Consider the following 23,155-nt stretch of genomic DNA (forward strand, 5'->3'; position numbering starts at 1 on the left):
ATCAAATAATGTAAAAGAAAGTAAATGTACTATACCATGATGCCTAAATGCTCCAAAACCATCAGCTAGTCCCTTCTGGAGCAGTATAGAATTACCATCACAGAAACTGTACTGTAACACCACTACAGATGCTTTTGTATGGAAAACCATCACAGAAATGCTCAAACTCTGTTTTGTACAACCATTACAGAAGCTCATGTATTACAATATCTTTATAGAAGCTCATGTATTGTAACACCATTACAGAAGCTCATGTAAATTGCTCTGAATTGATTGCCCAGTTATTAGTAGCAGTATAGAAGCTTTCAATGAACAAGAAATACTCTTCATTCCAGTCTGGGTTCCATAAGTTACACAGCACATATTTATTGGGCCTACCACCTCCATTTATACCCATTTGATCAAGACCTCTTGGCAGCCCTTGATTTGGTAAATCATGACTCACTGCGTCAAAGTCCACCAATTCTTAAAAAAAAAAAAAAAAAACCAACAACCCTGAGAACAATAACAGAAATTGCTTCAATTTCTTTTGGGTTTCCCTAGTTACATTCAGGAAAACTCACATTCTCAAGCTATAAAACAGCGTCTGTTGATTCTTATAAAACATTTTCAGGACCCATTCCTAACCAGTTGATGATGCAAAAGCTGCTATTTAAATCAACAAGAAACAATATGGAATCTTGCACCATCGCTATACCACGATTGATTCACCATGTCCATCGTCTTAACCAGTAGATAAACTTTAAAAGATGCAGAGAATATTCCTAATACTGTACAATATATCCACTATTTCCAGAGCATTTCAGTTGAAGATACAGTCAGAGAATAGAGAAGGACCAAAACCCATAAATTTCAATTCCTGGAAGTATGAGGGTTCTTCAAAAAGTTTCTACACTTGTCATATTTTCATGGGAAATGGTTGGGATAGGAGAAGTAAGAGAGTGTGTCGTAGAATGTCATGTGACCAGTCAGGAGAAACAGGGCGATTATGTAGAAAAGTGATTTAATTTGCTTTTGAGAAAATAAAAGAGCAGAAACATTTTGAAGATCCCTTGTATTTTAAAAGTTTTCCATCCCGAGGAGTAGATTCCCCAATATATTACCATAGTATTATGAAGATGCCAAATAGAATCATAGCTCTTTTTCAATTAATTCAACTGATCCTCAATCTGAGTTACTATATATTTTCTGAACATTTATTAATCCTAGTGTCCTTAAAGTTAGCAAACATTTTGAGTCAAGTTATTAACTTGACACACCTCGGTTAAATCAGCATTAACTTCTCAAATTGTTTCCAAAGTTACCACAGCTGACCAGGATGCAAAACAAGTCGGCAAAGAAAAAAAGCTCCCTAGCAGCAAATTCAGTTTTACTAGTAGATGCCAAGAATACTTGTGGGGCCACATTTTCAGATCCAGGCTTGACACTTTATCACCATACACCAGGGGTGTCAAAGTCCCTCCTTGAGAGCTGCAATCCAATCAGGTTTTCAGGATTTCCCCAATGAATATGCATGAGATCTATTTACATGCACTGCTTTCATTGTATGCTAATAGATCTCATGCATATTCCTTGGGGAAATCCTGAAAACCTGACTGGATTGCGGCTCTCGAGGAGGGACTTTGACACCCAGGCCATACACAATCACCCCATCACTCCCAGATGCTGTCCTCGACAGTTCCACTAAGATCTCCTCTCCATCTTCCATGTCCTTCCTGAGTTGGTATACTTTGGCCAATGGGAGAGACAATCTCTTCATCTGGGGTTGGAGTGGTGGTTCTCTCAAATCCATACTGACCATGACATCAGCTTCAGCATTCCCAAAGCTTGCAAGGCTTCTAGCAGGGCAATATCAGATCCATTAGTCTGGGTTCTGACATGAATAATAAAAATATCAATTGGACCCAGAAAGGAGACAACCCAAGCTGGGAGAAGTGAGCCATGATACTTCCCTTCATTAACACCAAAGTCTGAAAATCATCAAATATTAAAAAAAGCCATACAAAATGTATGTTAGATCCATCATTATGGGTTCTAGCATGAACAACAAAAGCATCAGTTGGGATGGAGGTAGGAGACACCCCCGGCTGAGAAATAAGTGAGGATCCTTCATTTCCTCAACTGCCATCTTGCTTCCCCACATCTAAATGCTTCACTGGATCTGGAAATCATCAAATACTAAATAAAAAAATTTTTTTAAAAAAAAAAAGTTGAAAAAGTTTTATTAAATTTGAGCAGCCTGGGCCAATCAGGCCCATTCGAAGGATGGTTGGCCTGCCGGACGGATGGGCTTGGCATGCTAAAACCACTATCGCAGCTTAGTAAAATAGCCCTTAGCTGCATGTAAATGTGTGAATGAGTACAAATGGGTCTCACCAGAACCAGTTGAATACCAGCACTGTTACAGATCTGTTGATTTGTCATTTTCTGCAATTTTGGATCATATTCCTGTTCCTCTATTGGGCATAGAAAGTCTCATTTACAAAGAGCAATCATGGGTATTTAAATTTTCTGACATTAGTCCAAATGGTTTAAACAAAATCATGGAACGGAGCACCATTATTTGAATGTACCAGTGTCAAATATTTGAAAACCTTTATTGACATCTTTGACGTCATCAAGCTTGTTTGCGTTTTTTACATGGTATTGAAGTTGATTGGAAAGGAATTCTCCATCTCTTTTGCAGTTTTCCAAACCCTGAGGAGGTACCAGCTACTTGTACAGGCAATGAAATGAGAACCCTCATCGGATCATTTTTTAAGCCTAATTCAAGTCGATTTGGATGAAAGCTAAGTGTGACACTTGAATATTTGTTTAGAATAATTTAAGCCACAATTTTGATTTTACATGGGGTGGGACTTTATATTAATGCACTGACTTGTGATTAAGTACAAAAAAACTCACTAAGGAATCTATGATGTTATGTGGCTTTAATGGCAATCGTTACGTACAACGCATGCCATCTGCTGTGATCTTTTTGGGCTTAACTGAGCAGTGTTGGCAGCAGATATATTCATTTATTCTACTCTATATGAAATTGAAAGTTCCAAATAAGAATAACAAGTTCTTTATGAATTTTGAAGACAGTTGACCATCAGCAGATGAATGATAAAATCTTCGATCTCTTCTACCATCCCTCAACCCAACCTCCTCCAGTCTACCACCAAGCCCAAAACAACCACAATAATAAAAGCATCACATCCCCCCAACCCTACCACATCACCCACAACCCCTATCACAACCCTACCACATCCCACCCAACCCTACCACAACCCCCCAAGCCCTACCATCCCCCCAACTCCCACCATCACATCCCCCCAACCCTACAAATTCAATCCAATTCTCTGCCCAAAAAGTGGAGGAGTAGCCTAATGATTACACAGTGGGCTAGGAAACCGGGTTTGATTCCCACTGAAGCTCCTTGCAAGCCTGGAAAGTCTCTATAGCAGGAGCTGGCCTGCCTGAGAGCATTAAAATACATGTTGTATCTTCATATCAGGCACACTTCCAATGGTGAGAAGTCAGTGATCGTACCTTGTACTTTCAGATATCCACTCCATATAGTCTTTCCAGTCAAGCTGGTGGCAATGCACATATACAGTCCTGAGTCTGTTAACTGAAGAACAAAGAGAAAAAGGATACATGAGGGACATCCCCAAAAAAATTCACTGTGGGACAAAAGATATGTTAATCCTCATATAAGGGGATAAGGATTTGTATACCACCTTTTTGTAGTTTTTCAACCACACTCAAAGCGGTTTACATACATGTACTTCAAGCATTTTCCCTATCTGTCCTGGAGGGCTCAGAATCTATCTAATGTACCTTGGGCAGTGGAGGATTAAGTGACTTGCCCAGGGTCACAAAAAGCAGCTTGGGGTTTGAACCACTGCGCCACACTCTCCTGTGAATTCTATAACTGAGTGCCTCGATGTGCAAGGAGCCAAAATTCCATTATAGAACATTAGAACTAACCAGTATTGATGTACTTATTTTTAAACAAGACCATTTATGTCAGGTCTTTGGCATGCCAAAGTTCTCCATGTAATGCCTGTAACGTATAGTGTTCTATAAATTAGGCGTGGATACTGGCACCATGCCCATTGCCTGCCCATAAGTATGCCCCCTCACACATACACAGCACCGGGAAGGGGAAGGCCCACTGTTTTGAAGAAGTGGGCCTGCCAGCAGGAGGGACAGGGCATCCTTCCTGCTGTCTTCTTCGTATAAGGTATGGGGGCAGGTCAGGGTGTGGGGGGGGAGAGTTGGGAGGGGGAGCAGGTGGCTGAGGCAGGAGGGAGTGGGCATTCCTCCTGCTGATTTTTTTTTTTAAGAATGGGGGTTGGGTGGGGGAGAGGAGTCCTGGCATGGGGAGGTCATGGCATCAGGGGAGTCAGTTTTGGGGGGGGCCACCCAGCGGCAGGAAGGAGAGGGCATCCCTCCTGCTTCTCTGTAATTTAAAGGTGGGGGTCCCAGGAAGCCGAAGCATGAGGAAGTGGGCTTCCCTCCTGACAATTTTTTTTTTTTTTTTTTTAAATATAGTTCGGGGCCGTCATCAGGAGGGGAACCATTTCGGAGGGGGGGGGGGCATGAGTTGCTGAAACAGATTGCTCAGAATCTGACGGAGTGCGCAAAGATGCCAAATTACCCAATAGGGTCTTGCAGTATATCTCCCCCCGATGAGAAAAAAAAAAAATATCTCCCCCCTTACAGACAAAGGGGAATACAATATTATGTTTACGAGGGGGTACAAAAAAATTTTCAGCCCAACCAAGAAGGGAATATCGTAGAGCCATGAAACTTACAAGTTATTGCACATATTCATCAACTAAGTTCAACACACTTGGTGCATCATGTCTGAAGTTTCTGTAGCCCTTCCAAAAAAATACTCTGATGTTTGGTCATTGAAATACTGCTCCGCTACTGCAATCACCTCTGACCCACTCAAAAATTGTCACCCTTTCAAACTCTTTTTAAGATTTGGAAACAGAAAATAGTAAGATGGAGCAAGATCTGGTGAACAAGCTGGATGGTCTATGCACTGAAACTTTAACTGCATCAAAACATCCTTGGTTTTGCCAGCCTTGTGAGTAAGTGCATTGTCTTGCAACAAAGAGAACTCCTTTCCGCAGTTTCCCTCTCCTTTTTTTCTTTCAATACCTCCTTTAATCAACACAGCAAGTTACTGTGGTACAAATAGTATTATGCATTAACTGTCTGGCCCCTTGGAAAACAGTCATTACAACACCTTCCTGATCCAAAACCACTGTGGCCTGACTTTTCTTGCTGACTTTTGTGTCTTGAATTTCCTTGGCCTTGGAGAACTTGAGTGCCCCAATGAACGGACTGTTTTGTCTCAGGATCATAGTGATGTAAGCATGTTTCATCAACAATAACTAGTCATTCCAAAACGTTGGCACCAACTCGCTGAAAATACTGCAAAATCAACTTGGAAGTGTCCACTTGGACACCCACTTGGCTGACAGTTTCTGCATACCCAGCTGCTCGTGGATTGTACACCCCAACACGTTCCCTGGATATCTGTAGTGTCTCAGTAGTTGCTTTAGCTATTATTTGTCATTCTGCCCAAATCAGGAGTTGACACCATTTGAGGCTTCCCAGGCTTTGCTGCTTCTTCGGTCTCAAAATCTCCATACTGAAAGTTTGCACACCACTTCTTCACTGTGAAGTATGATGGGCATTTGTCACTCAATGTTTGCTTCATACATTCATGGATTTCCTTTGGAGTTTTCTTCTGCAGGAATAGGAACTTCATGAGGGCTTGAAAATTCCACACTTTCGTTGACATGGTTCAATCAACGATCTGAAACAATGTCAAAACATAGCCTTACAATTCTGCAAATTGGCACTTTAAAAAATAAAATAACACTCTTTTCAGCTACAGCGGCAAAATAACGCTTGAAGTTGGTTGGACTTAGATCTTTTCAGCACCCCCTTGTAAGCTCTCTTTATACCCATCACCCCACAAACCAGGAAAGTCACAGTCATACCAGAACCCATAATGTCAAGATTACAAAACCAAATATGACCAATCTTCTCTCCAAACCATAAACTATAATCATATCCCTACACGAACACAAACCAAAATATCTACGAACTCTAATGAAATAATATAAATCCTGGACATGGCCAGGGTCTTTTAAATTGTAAATCACATCGAACGCCTTCTGGGGTATATTAGTGATTAGAGAATGACACGGTGACAAAATTCATCACCGTTCCCGGCCCCGCGGATAACCGCGGGAAATAATCCCATGTCATTTTCTAGTGTCTGTTTCAACCTCAGTCCTTCTACACCAGCATTCTTCAAAGCAAAGCTTGCGGGTCAGTGGTTGTGGCCATTCATACTCTGATTCTTATGGGAGCCAAGGATAATGAAGCCATTGTGACATCACTGATGTGATTGGCTCTTAGGCACTGGTGGAATGAGGCATTATGACATCACAATATCTGCTCTGGATACCAGAGACTGTCATTCTGTAGTGTCTGTTTCAACCTCAGTCCTTCTACACCAGCATACTTCAAAGCAAAGCTTGTGGGTCAGTGGTTGTGGCCATTCATACTCTGATACTTCCCTCTCTCTTTAAAGAATGACATGAAGATGGTTATCCGCAGGGACGGGAACGGTGATGAATTTTGTCACCGTGTCATTCTCTATTAGTGATCCATAAATACTAACTTAATGTAATGTAATTACAGCTCTGAGTACAGTCTGCCAGATATTCAGTGCTATTTAAACGGCCAGGAAAATCTCCTGGCCAGTTAGATAGCATTTGTCTGGCTAACCACTAATATTCAGCATGAGATATTTGGCTATCTCTACCGATTATTAGCGGTTAGCAGCTTGACCATGGCCAGCTATATTGCATGATAACTCTCAGTTTTAAATGCTGACTAGGCAAGGTTAGCAGCCAAATATCTTTGGCCACTATAACTTATTTAGCCAAATTGGCTTCGCCAAAAACAGACCGGATATTCAATGCCGATCACCAGAAATGGCCCGGCCTTGAATATTGGTAGTCAGCGACGACTGCAGAAGTTAACCAGCCTCTATCCCATGGTCTGAATATCGGCTCCAGTGAGTCTCAATATGGAGGGCCCTGATCGTAAAAAAGATTCTACAGATTCTGTGGCTGTGTTTCCTCCTTTTAACAGTTTCCTTTCCCAAAACCACACCACATTATACCTGTAGATTTGTGATCTGCAGAGATCCATTGTCTGATAATTCAACTCGGGGGTCGTTGCCCGCAATACTTTGTCCATCTTTTAGCCACTGTATGCTTGGCGGGGGGGTTCCAGTCACATAACAGGGAAGCTGTGCTGTTGTTTCAACAGCCAAGGTTTGATTGGTTGGGCCTTGTTGGATAATTGGAGGGATGTAATCTGATGTCACTAAAAAGAGAACGAAAGAAAGCTACATTATTAAATTATCTCTCACCTATGCAAGGAAACCATTAAGATTAAATAAAACTGTATAAGGCTCATGGTTCATAGCAGCTCATTAAATCCAGTTTCATAATGTCAATATCACACAGAACATCTCACAGAACAGGGAGGTATTATCTTCAACATCTACATCCCATAGTGGAATGATCCAATACCATTAGAATAAACCAATCAAACTGCTCCCACTTCCTAGTGCCTTTTTAACATTAATATATGGTATAAGTGTGGTCTATCCAGTGTGCCCAACAAGGCACTTTGTGCAGGTTATACTTATTCACAATTGGCAATTCACTATCACATAGAAAATTAAATATAATACAATCTTAGAACATAATATCAGCCCAATATTATGACTGTTCCTTTGTGCAGCTCCAATGCTCTGGAATTCCCGTCTATTCTCTCTTAGGACAGAACTGCCCTTTCTTAGTTTCAGAGTAGCCCTAAAGACTTGCCGTACCTATTTCAACAGGCCTGTCCTATTTACTGTAAAGCCTAGACAGGTACTGAAGATCATGCAGTTGAGCTGAGTTGAACTGACACTTTCTCTAGTGTTTTTTGTTCATCTCTTTACCTTTCCATCCTGGCACTACAAGGCACCTTTGATTTGTAAACTGCCTTGTTATCTGGTAAGAAAAGGTGGTATATCAAATTTAATAAAAGCATAAACTACTTCTCCCATATTCAGAACTATTTAACCGGACAGCAACATTCACTAACTATTTAAATAGCAATCCAAAACACTCGTACATCAAAGCGAATTTTTCCATAAGAAATCATGGAAACTCAGACGATTCATTCCACGGCCCAGAAACTTTAATACAAAATACTTTATGTGCTCGTATTGCAAGGCCTCACTTGTTTGGAACAGTCACTACACAACGTAGTGTCAGAGAGAGAAGAACCATAGGTTTAGTTGCGATGATGTGACGTGTGTATACTATATGTACTTGTATTGCAAGACATTGTTTGTATATCAAGTTAAAATTTAATCAAATGCTTTGCTTGTCTTGCAATCCAAGGTTTTACTGTATTAACTTAGGGGCCGGTAGAACGTCTACTAGCACCTTCCTAATGGCACTGTTTTTAGAACCTGGGCCTTAATGGTTAGTGCTAAGTATCGGCTTAGCCAATTGCCAGATAGGCAGTCTTTTGGTTTTCGCCATTTCTATCTGGTCATGTTAAGATCGTCAGATACAATTACCCCTAAGTCCATTTTTCTTTCAGCGCAGCAATACGTCACCTCCTATACTGTACCACTCTCTTGGATTTTTCTAGCTCAAATACGTGACCCTAAATTTTTTTTTATAATAATTCTTATCTGCCAAATTGTAGGCCTTGATTTTGGAGACCTGCAAATATTTGGTAATATGATGAATGAAATATTCAGGATTGATTGATTTTAACAATTTATGAATCGCTTAAATCTACGCGATGTGCAGAACATTTACATCCACAATTTCAAGCACAAACATTATAAAATGCCGTAAACAAATAAGTCAATCTTCCCCACAAAACTTCCTTAATACGGAATTGTTTAAATCTAACACAAATAATAACCACAGAGTTAGAGAAAGGCATCCACAATTGTGTTTTAACAATTTCTTGAAAGACATACCATCTTTGCATAATCTTATTATACTTGGAATTGAATTCCAAAGATTCTTACCGGCAAGTGAGAAAATCAATATTCTAGATTTAACATAACGAATCCCATTTTCTTTTAAACTGATGAGCAACATCCCTCCCTCAGATCTCAGACATCTTGCGGGTTGCTAGATTTCCCATAAGCTTTGAAAACAAGTAGGAGAAGAGAAGTCCAATAGTTGATGAACGACAGACAGAGCTTTATAGCAAATTCTTTGTTGAACAGGTAACCAGTGGAGAGCTTTTGAGATCGGAGTAATAGGAACAACCTTAGGAATGCCCATGATCAGTCTAGCCGCTGAGTTCATTAAAAGTTGTACAGGTTTGCATGTTTTCTGATTTAATTTGAATTGTAGATCAATCAGGATGTTGGGATAAAAATGAGGTACTTTCACTTTTACATTAAGGCCCAAATTCTGGAACTGGCGTCTAATGTTAGGCACCTATTTTGGAGACGCCCAACTAGATAGGCGCCTTTCTAAATTGAGTTTTTAAGCTGATTGAAAATTAAGCTTTTCAATCTGCAATAATTGAAACTTAGGCGCCTATCAAGAGAGCGCTTCTGTAACAAGGCACCTCTAAAAATTTAGGCGGCCTTCAAAAAAATAGGCACTATGCACGGTAGGTGTGGGCGTGGCTACGTGTTAGGCACCTTGTTACAGAATTGCTGCTCTTAAGCATGCTTAAGCGCTTGCCTGGCAGCCTAACTTTTAGTTGTGCCTAGAGCTGGCCTATTTATTGGACGCCTCCAAAATAGGTGCCACTCAGCGTGATTCACTAAACAGCACCCGATTTTATTTGAATCGCGCTGAATGGTGCCTAATTCAGCGCCTAACTTTTGGGCACTTCTTATAGAACCATAGGAGGACGCCTTGCTTTTTACATAAGGCGTTGGGAAATCATCACCTCGGATCAGTGGGTCCTCAACATCATCCGCCACGGCTACTCTCTCAACTTTCAGACTCTTCCTACCCAAAGTCTGCCAAAAGAGTCTGCTTTGAACACTCCTCAGTCTTCCCTCCTTCTTCAAGAGGTTCAATCCCTCCTCCTTCTGAACGCCATAGAGGAAGTTCCTCTAAATCAAAAGGGGCAGGGATTCTACTCCCGTTATTTTCTAGTCCCCAAAAAAACAGGAGATCTCAGACCCATTCTAGATCTTCGCGAGCTCAACAAATGCTTGGTCAAAGAGAAATTCAGGATGCTTTCTCTGGCCACTATTTACCCTCTTCTCAATCAAGGCGACTGGCTATGCTCCCTCGATCTCAAAGAGGCATATACTCACATACCGGTCAATCTGGCCTCCAGACAGTACCTCCGCTTCATGATCAATCATTGTCATTACCAATACAAGGTGCTGCCCTTCGGTCTTGCCTCCTCTCCAAGAGTGTTCACCAAATGTCTGACCAAATGTCACTGCTAATTACTAACAAGAAGCATGTCAGGAATTAATAAATTTGAATTGTCTTAAGATTTTCTTTACCACAAAATCTTACACATCATTCACCCCCCTTTTACAAAACCATGGCGCAATTTTTAGCTCCAACGCTCTTACGAATTCGATGAGCATTGGAGATGTTACTGCCGTGTCCGGCGCTAAAAGCAGTATTACAGTTTTGTAAAAGGGGGGGGGGGGGGCGGGGTCAATTATTTTTAATAATCTTTTTCTTCTGTTATTAATAACTATTCGGTGAGGCCTTTTTCAAAACTGTAATGGCCCCCATTCTTTGGAACTCTCTACCACTACACTTAAGGTCGGAAAAATCTCTTAACAATTTTAAATCACAGCTAAAGACCTACTGCTTCACTAAGGCATTTGATGTATCCACTTTGTAGACCTTCTTATTCTGAACAGTATGGTTATCTTACATTTTTACCCTTTACCTCTTGTTGTTACCTTCTGTTTTCTTCCTTACAATATATTGTAAATTTTTCCCTTCCTTGTAAACATAAGAACATAGGAATTGCCGCTGCTGGGTCAGACCAGTGGTCCATCGTGCCCAGCAGTCCATTCACGCGGCGGCCCTCTTGTCAAAGACCAGCACCCTGAGACTAGCCCTACCTGCGTACATTCCGGTTCAGCAGGAATTTGTTGAGGTTGGTCTTGAATCCCTGGAGGGTGTTTTCCCCTATGACAGACTCCGGAAGAACGTTCCAGTTTTCTACCACTCTCTGGGTGAAGAAGAACTTCCTTACGTTCGTATGGAATCTATCCCTTTTCAATTTTAGAGAGTGCCCTCTCGTTCTTCCAACCTTGGAGAGAGTGAACAACCTGTCCTTTTCCACCAAGTCTATTCCCTTCAGTACCTTAAATGCTTCAATCATATTCCATCTCAATCTCCTCTATTCGAGGGAGAAAAGGCCGAGTTTCTCTAATCTTTCGCTGTATGGCAACTCCTCCAGCCCCGTAACCTTCTTAGTCGCTCTTCTCTGGGCCCTTTCGAGTAGTACCGTGTCCTTCTTCATGTACGACGACCTAACTGCATGGTAAATAAACCTTGACAATAGAAATATATTTATCTCCATTGTCAAGGTTTATTTACCATGCCAGTTTTTATTGGTTTTAATTTGTTTTCCCTTTATCCATGGTTTTATTATTGTAAACCACTTTGGTTTAACATTCCTTGCTACATAGGAACATGATGGTAGATAAAGGCCAAATGGCCCATCCAGTCTGCCCATCCGCAGTAACCATTATCTCCTCCTCTCCCTATCGGCTAAGACTCTCTCAACATTTGCATCTCCTCTTCCTATAGGCTAAGGCTCTGTACACCTGCATTGTGATGTCATAGAGCTGCCCATCCACAGTAACCATTATCTCTTTTTCTCTCTGAAAGATCCCACGTGCCTATCCCAGGCCCTCTTGAATTCAGACACAGTCTCTGTCTCCACCACCTCTTCTGGGAGACTGTTCCATGCATCTACCACCCTTTCTGTAAAAAAGTATTTCCTCAGATTACGCCAGAGCCTATCACCTCTTAACTTCATCCTATGCCCTCTCATTGCAGAGTTTCCTTTCAAATGAAAGAGACTCGACTCATGCGCATTTATACTACGTAGGTATTTAATTTGCGGTATATCAAATAAACATAGCTGTAACTGTAACTATCAGTCTCAATATGGATCCCATGTACCTTATTTTTCCTAAACAATTTCACAAACTTCTTGAATCTAGCCACTGACATGGATTTTCCCCTCAGAGTGTCAATAGCACATCTGACTATTGTCAGATGTAAGGCAATAACTACATGATGTCATTGGAGCAAGACCAGTGGGGACCCCGAACCCCAGTGGAGTGGAAGAAGTCAGGAGAGCAGCAACATTGGCATCTGGCCAACACTTCTTCACCTCCCCACCGATGTCTAATCTCATTTAGTAATTTAAAGCAGCAGCTGTGGCACCTCCGCTGTTTTTTTCTTCCCTGCAGCCTGGCTCCAGGGGGTCACACTTAACTGCACAGTGTACACTCCAGCTTCAGGATTCAGGAGAAGAGGAAGTGACCCACAGAGCCAAGGCTGTTGGTTTTAAATGAGAGAATCACCAGCTGGATGCAATACCTGAAGACCAAAAATCTAGCAAATGAATCCACTTTATTAACCTGTGCCTTCATCTGTAGTAAGTTATCAAATTCAACCCCCTAAAATCCAGGCAGAAAATTGCAATTGGAATTTATTAACACTGCTTGTTTTAAAAAAGATTGTCCCTCACAATTTCAGTTGGACCAATCCACAAAATTTTATTTTCTCCTTATTTATTTTCATTTTATAATTTGTCTCCCACAGGCCAATGAGGTCCAGACAGCTGTGCAGTAGAGAATGACACGGTGACAAAATTCATCACCGTTCCCGTCCCCGCGGATAACCGCAGGAAATAATCCCATGTCATTTTCTAGTGTCTGTTTCAACCTCAGTCCTTCTACACCAGCATTCTTCAAAGCAAAGCTTGCGGGTCAGTGGTTGTGGCCATTCATACTCTGATTCTTATGGGAGCCAAGGATAATGAAGCCATTGTGACATCACTGATGGGATTGGCTCTTAGGCACTGGTGGAATGAGGCATTATGACATCACAATATCTGCTCTGAATACCAGAGACTGTCATTCTTGAGTGTCTATCTCAACCTCGGTCCTTCTACACCAGCATTCTTCAAAGCAAAGCTTGCGGGTCAGTGGTTGTGGCCATTCATACTCTGATTCTTATGTGAGCCAAGGATAATGAAGCCATTGTGACATTACTGATGTCACTGGTGGAATGAGGCATTAAGACATCACAATATCTGCTCTGGATACCAGAGACTGTCATTCTGTAGTGTCTGTTTCAGCCTCAGTCCTTCTACACCAGCATTCTTCAAAGCAAAGCTTGCGGGTCAGTGGTTGTGGCCATTCATACTCTGATTCTTATGTGAGTCAAGGATAATGAAGCCATTGTGACATCACTGATGTGATTGGCTCTTAGGCACTGGTGGAATGAGGCATTATGACATCACAATATCTGCTCTGGATACCAGAGACTGTCATTCTGTAGTGTCTGTTTCAACCTCAGTCCTTCTTCAAAGCAAAGCTTGTGGGTCAGTGGTTGTGCCCAATTATACTCTGATTTTTCCCTCTCTCCTTAAAAAATGACATGAAGATGGTTTCCCACGGTTATCCGCGGGGACAGGAACAGTGATGAATTTTGTCACCGTGTCATTCTCTACTGTGCAGCCTGTGTCATTTATGCTCCTTACCCACTGTGAAAAAAAACCACAGTGATATCATCTGTGTAGATAAAAGCCTTTAACCCATTATTTTCCAATACAAGAGTTAAAGATTGCATTAAAACATTAAAAATTATCAGGGACAAAAGGGATCCCCGCATCATCCCATATAAGCCTTTCCAAGGATTTCTTGACTGGCACAGCCAAAAAGCAGCATCCCGCGCACCCATCTCTCACCTCTTCAATCCGTTCAAAATTCTGCTGCACAACTCATATTCCGTGAGAGCCGCTATTCTCACATTTAAATAATTTAGGCATGGATCTGGTATCCACATCCAAAACTGTGCACCGAACTTGAGGTGACATATATAGAATTCATGGGCAATCGCTTCGCACTTTCATATTTTCTTGGGAGAAGTGGTAAGAGGGCGTGCCATAGAATGTCATGGGACTAGTCAGGCAAGTCGACTCACATTGCAGGTAGCAAAGTAATATGCTTTTGAGATTTTTAATAATGTTAAAAAAAGTGTAGAAACTTTTTGAAGATCCCTCATAGATACTCCCTTATCATAGCCAAGCTTGATTACTGCAATTCATTGTACAAAGGTGTCTGTCAAAAAGACATCTGACGTCTTCAATTAATACAGAACACTGCCATAAAAATCATCATGAACAAGAAGAAATTTGATCACTTCACCTCGCTGCTAAAGAGTACGCATTGGTTACCAATTCCACATCGAATCACATATAAAATTTCTTTGCTTTCTTTTAAAACCTGGCGGGAAGGGGGTGGGTGCACATGGCAGGGGGGGATCAGGGAAGGAGCAAGGGGCGGAGATGAGGGTGGGGGAAGGGTGCCTCTCACCCTCCCTACACTACTGGGTGCTCAGTTACAGAATTCTGCCCGTGATATATTACAAGCTTAGCAAACAGAAGCTTCATAGTTCTTGTAATCAACAAGATACAAGTTTATTGACTTTCTTTACTGTTTTCTCACTTAAAAAGGAATATAAGTGGTTTACAATGTTAAAAACAAACAAACAAAGGAATAATTAAGAAAATAAAATACAACAATAAAATAGGATAGCCCTTCCCAAAGCCACACAAAGGAAAAACAGCCATAAAAAAACCTTTATCAATTAAAAACAATTCATAGCAAGGAACCTCCCACCCCACTCCATAACCCCACCAAGACAAAATCACAAATCCTGAGACTTGGCAGGATAACACCAACAAAATAACAAGAAAAATAAGTCATACATGTATTTAAGAGAAACAGCATTTTTCAAAAAATGAAAGTTACATTTTCCCTTCTACGAATTACTATTCAAATAGAACAATATTTTGGGACATCACATTATACAGACTATTTAAAATGAACTTTATGTTAATCCTGGAATACATACTTTGAATTGATTTTTCTCAAAACCCACATTTCTTATTATACCAAAGAAAGAAATTCAGCCATAAATATGAAAATAACACAGGTAACATTTTATATATGAACATTTCTGAGAGTGTGAAATTGGATTGGGTTTGGTATTTCCATTTACAGCTAACTGTGATTTAAACCACATTTCATGGTCACATGAGAAAATTGTCAAAGTTTAACTCCACAGCAAATGGCTCTCTAGTTTTGTTCCTATATGTGAAATTAGCTTGGCACTGGAGAAAACCTGGAACAAGAATTTCATAAATCTGCTCCTCAAAGGAGATTGATGATAAGGTTGTCAGTTGGATCCAGATTCACCCAACAAGGTTGATCCAGTCCTGGGTTTGCCACATTGCATGCAAGGACTTGTAGTCTTGCTTGTCTTAGGGAATGAAATGGAGATATCAGAGGAGTTACAAGTCCATGCATGCAATGGATCAACTTGATCAAGTAACTCTGAATCCAATTGGCAACCCTAAACGTGATGCTGATAACTTAGATTAATTGTACAACTGTATATGGATGAGATCATAAATGTATAACACTGCGTGACATAAACATTCATGAAATTAGATGTACATGCAGAATCCAGAAAAAGTGGAAACTAACAAATTGTTTCTTACCATTGAGGTTGGTCAGATTGGCAAAGTTGAAGAAGCTTTCATTCAAAATAGTGTTCGTGTGGAACAGCAGGTTGATAGAAGTGGAGTTTTCTTCTGGAATGGAGTCTGCAAAAAGATTCATCTGCAAGAGGGTCTTCAGCAAGTAACGTAGCATGGCAGCTCCCTCCGCGCAGCCGTAAGATTCTGTCAAGGAGATATTCCAGCATTCACTAGAAATATGTTCTTAGTTCATACAGCTTTGACAGCCAGCGCTGCTCACATCATGTGAAAGCATTCCCAGCTCTGAGCTCCTCACTTACATAATACTCTTTTCCTTGGTCTTACCCTCTCTCTCTTTTTCTTCCTGATGTGGGGTCCCCTAGGGCTGCAGTTAAAAAGAAAGCAGGTGCGAGACCAATACATGCTTAATTATTGAATTAATAGGGCTCCCCGGAGGAAAAAGGCATGGGGAGACACACACGAACACACTTTACACTTCTGGCAGCTCAAATATAGTCCTGCTGGGGTCCTGGATAAATAATTTCCCTCTTTCTCAATCACAGCAGTACACATTCTCACTTAATGAGGGGATAGGAGGCAGCACATTGACAGCCAGTGCTTTGGAAAATTTGGCATGCAAATAGCATGAGAAGTCGCCTTGGTTCGCTGTCCATTGTGTGGGGTTGCTGTCCCTGCTCCCTTTTCCCACAGAAGTGTCTTTTGTGCTGAGACTTCTTCCTAGGTAAGAGGCGAGGAGGAAGGACACTTTCATGCCCATTGTCTTTCAAAGTTCATATACAGTGCAGTGCATAATTTAAAACGAAACTCAGTTTCTGATTAACAAGCCGAAATATCGGCCTGGATTCAATACACGGCACTGTTGGTGGTGGCTACCTTTAAAACAGCTGTCGATCACATGTCAATCACACAACGGCACCGTTTATAGAAATTGCAGCTTTGGGTAAGGTAGGCACCAGAAATATAGGCTAAGGTTTTCAAAGCCTACATTTTCTGCGCCTAACATTTACGTGAATCCAGTGGCTTAGTATGGGAGAGCAGGGAGTCAGTCTGCTTTGTTGGTGGGGGGCACCGGCACCTGTCCTCTCCCACTCCTTTCCCACCCCCCTCACTGCTACGCATGCCTCTTCCCTTCCTCCATGCCTGTTTAACGTTCCCAGCGCAAGCAACAACCCCAACCTGCGCCAACATCGGCTCTTCCTCTGACATCACTTCCTGGACTCGTGCCTAGAAAGTGACATCAGAAGGAGAGCCAATGCTGAAGCTCCCTATGCCAGGTTAGTGCTGGCCGATTGGCACCCTACCGTGGAGCAACTCACCATCCAAATGAACCGGGGGGCTTCCTGCTCTGTATCCAAAATGACTGTGCAGTGAACCCTTTTGCAAATGGGGCTCCAGAGCAGATGACTGATGACTGCACCCATGCTCACGAGGATTTACTGCAAAAAAAAAAAAAAAAAAATGGCTGCAATTTGCACAGGAATACCAACATTGGACTTGCACCGATTGACAGAGGGTTACCTTTTTTGATGATGGATGGACATTGACGTGTCAGGTTTGAAACCACTGAGAACAAACTTCCATTGTTGGATGTACACAATTTATTTATTTATTCAATTTTCTATACCATTCTCCCAGGAGAGCTCAGAACGGTTTACATTCAGGTACTCAAGCATTTTTCCCTGTCTGTCTCGGTGGGCTCACAATCTATCTAATATACCTGGGACAATGGGGGGATTAAGTGACTTGCCCAGAGTCACAAGGAGCAGCGTGGGTTTGAACCCGTGACTTCAGGGTGCTGAGGCTGTAGCTTTAACCACTGTGCAACACTCTCCCCCTGGTGGTGGCAGCGTTATGGTCTGGGGAATGTTTTTTGGTATGGTCTGGGTCTCTTGACACCTCTGGAAGGCACTCTCAACCAATATGGGTATATCTCCATCCTTGCTGATCAAGTACACCCATACATGTTGACAGTCTTCCATATGGCCAATGGGATCTTTCAACAGGACAATGCGACGTCATACCACCAGGATTGTTCGTGAGTGGTTCACAGAGCATGACCAAAACTTCCATCTACTTCCTTGGCATCCCAATCAAGCACATTTGGGACCACCTCGATCAACATGTTCAATTACTGGATCCACCACCACGCACCCATCAGCAACTGTTGGACATACTGCAGTCTGCATGGCTCTAGACACCTCTAGCAACCATCCAGCATCTTAGTGAGTCACTCCCATGGCATCTGTCTGCCATTCTTGCTGCCAAAGGTAATTATTCTAGATATTAGCAGGTGGTCATAATAATGTGACTTGACTGTGTAATACAAGTTTTCAGGAGGTTGAGCCACCTCAACCCTACTGATAAATATACCCTCTCATTATACAAATGGTGCCCAAAGATAAGTGAATATTGGGCATGTGGTTAAAGAACAAGGTCATTAATGCACATAAACTGGCAATAATTATCAATATCGAACTTAACAATCACCGATTGGTGCTAATTAGTAGTTACCTATGCCTTTATTCTATGAACCGTGCACCTAATTTCTATAATGTGAAACTCCAAAGAGGGCACGCCCAGCATTTATGTGCAGTTTTATTGAATACTTGCATTTATCTACCTAATGGCCTGTATTTTTATTTATTGTCCCCAGTTTCTAGAGCGTTGGGAGAAGAAAATGGTCACCTGAACCATTGCTCTCCTCACAGCCAGCACTAATTGTGTGATAGAGAGGGATCATGACAAATTAATTCCTCTATAAACCAGATCTTTCGGATGACTAAAGGACATACTCACTATATATCAAAACATTTCTACAAAAGATGACTTCAAACAAAGTGAGTAAGCGAAACAAGCATTCTCCTTCTAATGCATCGCTGCCATTAATGGATAACAATGGGGCTTATGAAGCTAACTTAGAAATATTAGAACTGTGGGCTTTAAAAGATATTAAGAATCACTCTAGGGATGACCTGAATGAAAAACTGACTAACATCACCACGGAGGTTTTACAAATTAAATCCAAACTCACCTCTCTTGAAACGAAGCATAGCTTAAGATAACATCAAACTTCTACAAAAACAAATAAAGACAATCTCCGTGCTGGAGCAGGACTTTGAAGAAGCCAGTAATCAGGTTAGACAAAATAACATCCATATTTTAGGATTCCCTGAAGGCCAGGAGGGAACAGACATCTGCAGATTTGTAGAGAATTTCATACCCTGAGTGCTGAACACCGCTTTTAGTCAGACCTTTGAAGTGGAATGGACACACCACTCTCCTGTCTTAAGATCAACTGCTACAAAGTATCCACACCTGATAATTGTTAAAGTGTTGCAACACCAACAAGTCAAACAAATTATGCAGACAGCAAGAATCAAGGCTCCCATTAAGTTGGAAGGCAACACTCTGTTCTTTCTATCGGACCTCTTTATTTATTGACCCCAGGAACAAACAAAAGAAAGGCCCGGATATTCCACAGTCAAAAAACAGAAGTCCAAACACAAAAGAAGAAAGCACTGTGAATTGGAATGACCTTGACAAGGTGTTTATTGAGACAAGTCAATTAAAATAAAATAACAAGATCTCCTCTTCATGCATGATTGACATATGATGTGACACAACTAGTTATTGCTTATACTTCACCTTTCACCCTTATAGGACCCCTGAAGAAGGTATTTTTGCTGAAACATGGACCGTGTTGGGTCCAAATCACAACATATGCCAGTCATTCATGAAGTGGAGATCTTGTTATTTTATTTTAATTGACTTGTCTCAATAAACATCTTGTCAAGATCATTGCATTTCACAGTCCTTTCTTCTTTTGTGGTTGGACTTCTGTTTATTGGCCCCCATATTCTGGATCAGTCTTCCTCCATAGATTTGATCTGAATTGTCCTTTACCAAATTTAAGATTTCTTTAAAGACTTCCCCAGTCATGGTATATGGGCTTGTCATGCCACTGGGGCTTGCACGCATCTGAGAACGTGGACGCTATGCCAAGGGTAGTTTCACTACCAGCAGAGCCCTCCCAAGGTGGACAGGTTTCAGCGGAGATGTCAGACTAACGATGTAACACCCATTTGGGAAACAGCACATGGGCAGTGTTAGAGGTGGAGGATCGTGTTTGAAATGACAATGGCGACAACATCAAATTTATATTGTGCAGAAGGCTCGGCAATCTACATCTATATTCTGCCTTGAAAACTTGATGATGTTCAAGTCTCTAGGACTTGAACTTGAGTCGATAGTACCTAACATAACATTAGAGACTTATTTTTGTCAGCTTGCATATGGTCTAATCTAATCTAATCTTTGGTTTATATACCGGGTCATCTCTCGTCAGAGCTCGACTCAGTTTACAAATAGTCAGAAGACTAGAATGTACATAAATGGTAAGGAATAAAGCAAAATTTAAAATTAGACATTTATCATAAAAAGCTTATTGGTCAGTATACTCTGCAGGTAAATTTTTTAGATATTGTGAAAAAAGCAAGGAATATTTGTAGTTGGCCAATCGTTCTAATAGGATCCGCTAGTCCATTCCAACCAACTTGAAAATGTAGGACTGGCAGAGCTTCCCAGTTGATTTAATTCCCTTAAGTGAGGGAAATGATAACTTATACTTCTGTGTGTTCCTCACATGGCAAGATCTATATGCATTCTGGTGCCCATCCCACACCCACATCTCCGCTCCCCCCTGCCGCCTGCATACCTCCCTTCCCTTCCCCCGTACCTCTAGTAGTCAACGCCGTGAGCAACAAGAACTTCAACGTGCTCCTTGCAACCCCGTCAGCTCTCCCTCTGACATCACTTCCTATGCACAGCACCTGGAAGGGATGTCAATGGGAGAGATGGCACGGTCACACAGCACGTTAACATAATAACATAGTAGATGACGGCAGATAAAGATCCGAATGGTCCATCCAGTTTGCCCAACCTGAGTCAGCTGACCCAGCAGCGGCAATTCTTATGTTCTTATTCAATTTAAATTTTTTCTTCTTAGCTATTTCTGGGCAAGAATCCAAAGCTCTACCCAGTACTATGCTTGGGTTCCAACTGCCGAAATCTCCTTCAAAACTTACTCCAGCCCATCTACACCCTCCCAGCCATTGAAGCCCTCTCCAGCCCACCCTCCCCAAAATGGCCATATACAGACACAGACCGTGCAAGTCTGCCCAGTACTGGCCTTAGTTCAATATTTACTATTATTTTCCAATTCTAGATCCTCTGTGTTCATCCCATGCTTTTTAGAACTCCGTCACCATTTTCCTCTCCTCCATCTCTCTCGGGAGCACATTCCAGGCATCCACCAACCTCTCTGTAAAGTAGAATTTCTTAACATGGCTCTTGAATCTACCACCCCTCAACCTCAAATTATGTCCTCTGGTTTTACCATTTTCCTTTCTCTGGAAAATATTTGGTTCTACGTTAATACCTTTCAAGTATTTGAACGTCTGAATCATACCTCCCTTGTCCCTCCTTTCCTCTAGGGTATACATATTCAGGGCTTCCAGTCTCTCCTCATTTGTCTTTTGGCACGAACCTATCATTTTCATCGCCCTCCTCTGGACTGCTTCAAGTCTTCTTACGTCCTTCGCCAGATACGATCTCCAAAACTGAACACAATACTCCAAATGGGGCTTCATCAATGACCTGTATAGGGGCATCAACACCTTCGTTCTTTTACTGGCTACGCCTCTCTTTATATAGCCCAGCATCCTTCTAGCAGCAGCCACCACCTTGTCACACTGTTTTTTAGCCTTCAGGTCTTCGGACATTATCACCCCAAGGTCCCACTCCCCGTCCGTGCATATCAGCTTCTCACCTCCCAGCATATACGGTTCCTTCCGATTATTAATCCCCAAATGCGTAACTCTGCATTTCTTCATATTGAATTTTAGTTGCCAGACATTAGACCATTCCGCTAACTTTTGCAGATCCTTTGTCATATTTTTCACTCCCTCTTTGGTGTCTATTCTGTTACAAATCTTGGTTTCATTGGCAAAAAGGCAAACTTAGAGGGATGGGGGAAGGGAGGGGCATGCGTGTGGTGAGGGGAGGAGTGGGGAGAGGTGGGGGTGAACCGGAGGAGGGGTGCCAGGGCCCCCACGATTATGCCTAAGGCAGACCACCCCCTCCCCCTCTTACTTCACTGATGGTTACTTTTCTGTTTTTATTGGTTTCTATTTCTTGCTTTTGTATATTAATTTTTTATACCTATGATAGAATGTTGGAGGGGAGCTAATGAGCTATTTAAGCTCCCCTTCATAGCTCTGGAGCATTGATTGCCCTACAGCTTCTGAGGCATTTTTGCCCAGTAAGTGTACATTCACTGAATTGAATTGAATGTACAAGACATACAGTGGTTAAGTTTTGAGCATTTTTCCCAGCGGTTTGGTTTATTGTTTGTTATTGTCACTAGCCATAAACTACTGAGACATGTTAAGAGAGGCAGTTACCCGATAACATTTTATTTACTTACAAATTGTAGTTATCCCTCTTTTCCTCTTGTTTACACTGCCCTTTCCCAATCAAGTCTGTCTATTACAGTAGTCTCAAACTCACGGCCCGCCGATACAATTGTTAGTACAGTGAACCCTCGATTATCCAGACCTCGTTTATCCAGACTTCGATTTAACAGACAATATATTCGGCAGCGGGCACGAATTGAAGTTCGGGCATGCGCACTTTCTCTAAAACAGAAAGAGCTGTTTCCGTTTCCGGCAGCAAATTAAGCGAAGACCCCCGAGTTGCACTAATATTATTCTCATTTCCGAAATTTTAGAGAAATTATAATTAATAAACAACCATGTTCCAAAAGGTAAGTGACATTAGAAACTTTTTTTCGGCCAGTGCGAGAAAAGACGTCCCAACCTGACTCATTGTCAACTGCAGTACACTGAACTTGGTTTTCTTATGATGTGTTTATAAATCAATTTTACTTTTACAATATGGATTGGCTTTGCTATTTTTTTTTTTTTTACTTTCTTAAACCCAAAATGTGTCTATTTCACCGCCATTTTAGGGACATTTGGATTTTCCGGACAATCACGTTTAACGGCCACCCCTCCCCTCGAGCTGTCCATTAAATCAAGGGTTTACTGTAGTTTCCTTTCCTTAATTTTCTTCTCTGTCTTCTCTTCATCTGATTCCTTCTTTCGCATTTCTCTGGCTGTGGACAGTTTGCTCCAGGCTTGCTTTCATGCTGGGGCCCAGATGAGAAGTCTTTTCATCCCAGCAGTAGCACATGGCTGGGCGGGCATAGCCCATGTCTGGTTACTGCATGGGAGCCCAC

The 23,155-nt window shown here is 41.6% G+C and overlaps 1 protein-coding gene across 1 annotated transcript in view; it reads right to left on the bottom strand.

Annotated features, from left to right (window-relative positions):
- LOC117347426 (roundabout homolog 3-like) overlaps nucleotides 1-17,268 on the bottom strand; it is a 64,738-nt gene extending 47,470 nt beyond the window's left edge. Inside the window, exons 1-4 of the mRNA XM_033918353.1 lie at nucleotides 17,175-17,268; nucleotides 15,859-16,041; nucleotides 7,208-7,413; nucleotides 3,535-3,616 (exon numbers count right to left, since the gene is read on the bottom strand). Of these exons, the coding sequence (XP_033774244.1) occupies nucleotides 3,535-3,616; nucleotides 7,208-7,413; nucleotides 15,859-16,012 (442 nt within the window). The 5' untranslated portion in view covers nucleotides 16,013-16,041; nucleotides 17,175-17,268. The remainder of the gene's footprint in view (nucleotides 1-3,534; nucleotides 3,617-7,207; nucleotides 7,414-15,858; nucleotides 16,042-17,174) is intronic.
- Nucleotides 17,269-23,155: the final 5,887 nt, after the last annotated feature.

This window comes from Geotrypetes seraphini, chromosome 13 (genome assembly GCF_902459505.1).
Source record: "Geotrypetes seraphini chromosome 13, aGeoSer1.1, whole genome shotgun sequence".
Classification (NCBI taxonomy): domain Eukaryota; kingdom Metazoa; phylum Chordata; class Amphibia; order Gymnophiona; family Dermophiidae; genus Geotrypetes; species Geotrypetes seraphini.